The 6221-nt window shown below is 46.4% G+C and overlaps 1 protein-coding gene across 1 annotated transcript in view; it reads right to left on the reverse strand.

Annotated features, from left to right (window-relative positions):
* PRKG1 (protein kinase, cGMP-dependent, type I) overlaps positions 1–5861 on the reverse strand; it is a gene marked incomplete at its 5' end in the record, with an annotated part of 13109 nt that extends 7248 nt beyond the window's left edge. Inside the window, 3 exons of the mRNA XM_010149096.1 lie at positions 101–264; positions 3424–3565; positions 5772–5861. Of these exons, the coding sequence (XP_010147398.1) occupies positions 101–264; positions 3424–3565; positions 5772–5861 (396 nt within the window). The remainder of the gene's footprint in view (positions 1–100; positions 265–3423; positions 3566–5771) is intronic.
* Positions 5862–6221: the final 360 nt, after the last annotated feature.

The raw sequence follows: 6221 nt of genomic DNA on the forward strand, positions 1-6221 counted from the left end.
CACACGCCAGCTCTGAACCTTCCTCTTGCCTAATCAGGGTGACAACGGCAGAAATATTCAGATCTATTTCCAGCAGCGGCGCCGGCCCCGATGCCCATACCTGCCAGTCAGGAGTTCATACATTAAGATTCCCAGTGACCAGTAGTCTGCCGAAATGTCGTGACCTTTATTCAGGATGATCTCGGGGGCTACGTACTCCGGGGTTCCACAAAAAGTCCATGTTTTCTTTCCAAATCCTATTTTCTTTGCAAAGCCAAAATCGACCTGTGGAAAGGAGCAGAGTACCATCAGGGCAGGGCACGAGAGGGAATGTCAGCCATGCGCTCTGCTCCTCTTGAAGTGAAGCAAAGCAGAAAGCAGGTTTCCTCATGGGAATATTCTCTTAACCAAAGCATAGCGGAATGTTCCAGGACCAGGCAATCGCAGTGACCTTTTCGCCGATTTATCCTTCATAATATAAAAGGAAGATTCTCGTGAGGGAAGAAGAACAAATGCCAACACTGAGGGTTTCTTGGGAGATGTAACTTCATATCATTCACAGCCCAGGCTAATTTGTTTTGCCTTTTTTTTTTTTAGACTCCCAGCCTTAACCCGAGCAAGGAATTATTTAGGCTAAATACCGACCATCTTGGCATCCACTGAAAAATCCAGATTTCTCTCCCACTATAAAGAGTGATGCAGTGTCCTCCCAATTCCCCCCGTTTACTTGAGGCTGCAACAATATGCTGGCAGGCTCACAAACCTCAGTGTTCCCCTATAGTGTCCCTATGGCACCGGCAAGCACCCTTAACCCGAGCAAGGAATTATTTAGGCTAAATACCGACCATCTTGGCATCCACTGAAAAATCCAGATTTCTCTCCCACTATAAAGAGTGATGCAGTGTCCTCCCAATTCCCCCCGTTTACTTGAGGCTGCAACAATATGCTGGCAGGCTCACAAACCTCAGTGTTCCCCTATAGTGTCCCTATGGCACCGGCAAGCACAGAAAATGAGATTATACTGGGAAATGAAGATGTCCTTTGGGGCCCAGGCAGAGCTCAGGTTAACAAGCTTACAATATTTTTAGCTCTACCTCTCCTGGTTCCCCTGTTCGGCACTGTGCTGTCCCAGAGCGGTGGCCTGTACACTCTCTGATGTCCCTTGATGGGTGTGAGGTGCTCTTGCACCTTGGGCTGCTCAGGAGCAAGATGTCCTACATGGTCACAGTCCCACAAGGGATCTGGGACACCTCTCGTGTTATCAAGGATGTGCCCACAAAGATCAAAACATTGAAGGAGCTGGGGGTTGGTGACAGGACGAGCAAAAACCCCAGTCCAGATCCTCCTGGGGTGGGGAGAAGGACAGTCCTGCAATGGATCCTCCCCAATCATACGTTACCTCACTGGCCCCCCCAGCCTTAGCAAAATGCTGTAGAGCATAAACTCGGATGTAATTCATTAGGTTTAGCGTCCTGGTGACACATGGTGTCTGCCACCGGGCCGTGAAGGTCCATAGAATCATAAAATGGTTTGGGGTGGAAGTGTCCTTAAAGAGCGTTTCGTTCCAACCCCCCTGCCATGGGCAGGGACACCTTCCACTAGGCCAGGTTGCTCCAAACCTCATCCAGCCTGGCCTTGGACACTTCCAGGGATGGGGCATCCACAGCTTCTCTGGGCAACCTGTCCCAGTGCCTCAGCACCCTCTCCAGGAAGAACTTCTTCCTGATATCCAATCTAAACCTCCCCACTTTCAATTTAAACCCGTTACCCCTTGTCCTGTCACTACAGGCCCTTGTAAAAAGTCCCCCCAGCTTCCTTGTAGCCCCTTCAGGCACTGGAAGCTGCTATAAGGTCTCCCCAGAGCCTTCTCTTCTCCAGGCTGAACAAGCCCAACTCTCTCAGCCTGTCCCCATAGTAGAGGTGCTCCAGTCCTCTGATCATCTTCGTGGCCTCCTCTGGACTCCAGATGTGGCCTCCTCTGGATGCCATCATGCATGTCATTAAGGAAGATGTTAAACCGTTCCTGTCCCAACACTGACCCCTGAGGAATGCCACTTGTCACTGATCTCCACTCGGACGTTGAGCCATTGACCACCACTCTCTGAGTGCCACCATCCAGCCAGTTCTTTATCCATCAAGCGGCCCATTCGTCAAATCCATGTCTCTCCAGTTTAGAGACAAGGATGTCATGTGGAACAGTATCAAAGGCTTTGCACAAGTCCAGGTAGATGACATCTGATGACATCAGATGATCATGATGGTGATGATCTGACTTACTGGTCCCACTAGCTGATGCTGCTCCCAAGTTTCCATTCCCAAAGGCAGGGAATAGTCCCCAAGCCAAGAGGCAGAAGCCTTGCCCTGCTGCGACTCTCAGGGAGGACATCAGCCCCTCTTGGGCGCACCTCTTTTTAGGACTGCATTGCCTCATCCTTCACTGATGGCTTCCCAAGTGCTCACATCCTCCAGCACCTTCCACCAAGGGAAGACTTTCTTTTCTTCTCCCCTCTCCATGGTCCCACCTGGCATTTGGGGTGTACCGTACATGCAGGGCACCTTCACGGTGATTTTTGAGGCAAAAAAGTAATGTGAGTGAACAAAGCGAAACAGTGAAACCCATCAGTAACTCCTTAATTTGTGGGGTGGAGGTCTTGCGCACGCTGCCGTCCTGGTTTGAAGAGGTGGATCTTGCAGAGGGACAGCACCAAGAAGGACCATGACCTCCTGGGAAGTGCAGTTTCAGGCAGAGCCATCCCAGCGGAATTTGCACAGGTCAGTCAGGAGTGTTATTGGTGCTAAAACACAAGTGGCTCTTATAAAGCAAGAAGCTGTATTGGCCACAGTTCATCAACACAGTCCAGAGCAATAAATAATAATAATTTCTTGCCAAGACAGGTTCATGATTAATGTTTCCATTAAGAATGTCTTTTTTTATTGCTTACACAGAGGGCCTGACACAGAAACAATAGCGTGCAAAATTTGTTTCGCCTTTAAAGCCCACACATGCAGTCCTCCTCCTCTCCCACATATTTTGAGACACCTATTTTCAAGTTATTTTTCAGACTTTCAGTAGCTCCCCAACAGCTGGGTGTATTTCTCCTGATGCTCCTCTCTAAACATTTCCATCTCAGGATCACAGATCTGAATTTCAAGCCAGAATTCATGTTTCCCAGCTCAGCCGTACCCTGAGCCTCAGCTCGCTGTGTTGGGGAAACACCTCGGTTTAGGGTGATGACACCCTTGACAGATGAGGATCTGTCTCAGCATCTCATCTCATCTTAGCATCTCCTGCTGGCTGGCAACCACCAGAGACAGGACCCTGGGCTGGGTGGGCTTGGCTGCTGACCCTCTATGGCTAATCTTGTACTCCCCTCTACCCCAACACCAGTCGTCTGGCAGTAGTGGTGAATATTCATAGTAAAACCAGATGTTGAAGGCACTCACCAGTTTGGCATAACCTCGGTGATCCAGAATGAGGTTTTCTGGCTTGAGGTCCCGATAAATGATCCCTTTGGAATGCAAATAGGCAAAAGCTTCGACCACGCATGCTGTGTAAAACCTGGTCGTTGAATCCTCAAACGAACCTCTACGCAAAACGAGAGGGAAAGGGGTAATACAATTAGATCTCTTCCCTTACTGGGCTTCACCCTACTATTAAAATATCTATACAATTCAGTAGAATTACTCTAATACTTGGAATCTGCCTGTTCCTGAACTCACCTTTATCTATAAATTTAAGTGCATTTCCATTTTTGAAGACAGCATCTTTGTCTTCGATCCACCTTCACATCGAACATTCACATCTAAAATACTTCAGGTTTTATTTTATAATTTCTTCTCATAGAAGTAAAATTTAAAAATCATTCTCTTGTAGGCAAAAGGGTTTTTTTGGATTACAATCTTTGACTTCTGGGTGATAAAGTTATTTTGACCTGGGGAGACCCAAGCACTCCTGTACTAATGTTCATAACTGAGACAAAAGGCAGAAAAATGACAGTTGCTGGGACTTGAAGTGTTAATTGCAAATTCAACATAAACTTCAAATAGTTTTGGCACCAGTTTGCAACCAGTTTTGCGAAAGCAAACCTTAACCCCCTGTCCACTGGAGCATGGTGGGAGCTGGCGGAGCTCAGAATCGTGTCTAAGCTAGATGGCAGCAGAGCCACAACTTAAAGCTGAGAGAATTAAAGATGAAATTTCATCAGCCTTTGACAAAGACAATGAAAAATGCAACCTGTCACCTGCTAACTTTGCTACAGTTCTTGTTTTAATGGTCCGGAGAAGGCACATTGTTAGGAAAAGGATGAACTACAAAAAATGCATTCTAGGTAATTAAAAAAGAATTTAATCTTTGCTTTCTAATCAATCTTTCTGATGCATTTCTTTTCACTTTCCAAATTTAATTTAATGATGTCCCCATTATGAGCCTATTACATAGTTACATGCTACTCACCGCATCTTTTCCTGCCTCTATTACGTGCACGTCCCACCTACACCCACGCAAGGCACCTGTCACACCCCAAACCAAACACTGCAAGGTCAAACCCTCCCCAAGGCAGGAAATACCAGGATCACGTTGTTCATTATGGTATGTAATTACATGCTTTCCTAACTATTTTTTTCCATGGCACTTGTGCGTAATGCTCCTTGCAGGGTGTGGATTTGATTCATGATCCCGTTGCCCTGCTTTGATGAGCGGCCCTCGTGTAATACGTGATATCTGGACTAGAAGCCCACGCAGAACTATTGATTTCCTCCTGCTCATTGTGGACTGTGTCGTAAATATTAAGAAATATTAATAGATACTATTTATCACAGGTGAATGTTGCTATTCACAGTTATAGAGCGTGGGCAGAGGAGCAACCACCGAGATGAAAGCAGGTCTTTCTCTGGGATGGGAAACTGTGATTTTTCACAAGACCTTGAAGAAGCCTGCATTTTTTTACCTTGAAAACGCACTTTTCCATGGATTTCGTTTGCAACTGTGAACTCACACTAACGCTGCTGCTGCCCTAGGGCCTTGCTTCATGAGCCCAGAGTCTAAAGTGGCCATGGCAGCAATGCCTAAAGGTGCCTCACTGGAAGGGCCCTATCTCCGGAGGGTGTCTTGCAAGACCGCAGCGAGACTGGCCCTGACACTGCACCTCCTGCAATGCCTGATCACACCCCCAGGGTCATTCTCTGCCATCGTATGTGGCGCCCAAAGTCTTTGTCACCCTTAAGACAGTCCCACGTTTCTCTATCAGGTACCTGAGCCTCCAGCCAGGCTCTCAAACGGGAGGAACGGTCTATGGGCATCAAGGACAATTTCTGTGCCATAAAAAAATTCTGTGGTTGTAAAAAGTCATTGTTCTAGGTAATTAAAAATCAATCAATTAATTAATTGAATTAAAATATGCTGATGGCTATTTAGGGACCAAGATACAGGGAAAGGGCAGTCAAAGACTTGGTGTAGATGCAATTTATCACATGTACCATCGCTGCCATCACTACTGTCTGTATTTTTTCAGAGAGGCCATGAGAAAGTATCTCAGGAAAAGTCTTCACTTACATAAAGTCTTGTACATGTGGAAGTCACCTACATCTGTCTTTATTCACAGTTATGACTGGATTCGATTTGTTTCTAGTCAACTGCGTAGGAACAAAAATACCTCCTCACCTTTCTGGGCTCTTAAATTCAACCTAGCCTGGTAAGATCCAGATTTTGCCCATGAAAGACAAAGACCTTTGGTTATCTGGAAGCATATTAGAAAATATCACACTTTTTAAGATAACAGTTTCTTTAAACTCACCGGTCCCTGAGAATCGTCCAGAGCTCTCCACCTAGACAGGCTTCCATCAGCATGTACAGGTACTTGCTGTCCTTGAAAGTCCTGTAGAGCCTGTTGTAGGCAAACAAGAAAATCATAAATAAACCCACTGTAGAAGCAACCCATCAAGCATTTCCACTTCCCACGGACCACGCACTTCATCCCTGGGAAGCACCACGAGACAAAGCGTGTCTTGCAGAGCTAGTGCTTACATTTAGGGAGATCATTTCAACGTCTCAGGTGGGAGATATTTCAGCAGAAAAGGATGGACATCTGCATGGTGAAGTGTATCGAGGTCCTCAGAAGAAGAAGCCATCACTACACAGAGTGCTAAATAGAAAGGCTGCCATTTCTAAGGGCATAACCTGACACTTGGCTTTCCAGATGTGCTTGGAAGAGCAGTTTTCCTACCATTTTTTATAGCATCCCTAT

Source organism: Eurypyga helias, unplaced genomic scaffold (genome assembly GCF_000690775.1).
Source record: "Eurypyga helias isolate BGI_N326 unplaced genomic scaffold, ASM69077v1 scaffold38263, whole genome shotgun sequence".
In the NCBI taxonomy this organism is placed as follows: Eukaryota; Metazoa; Chordata; class Aves; order Eurypygiformes; family Eurypygidae; genus Eurypyga; species Eurypyga helias.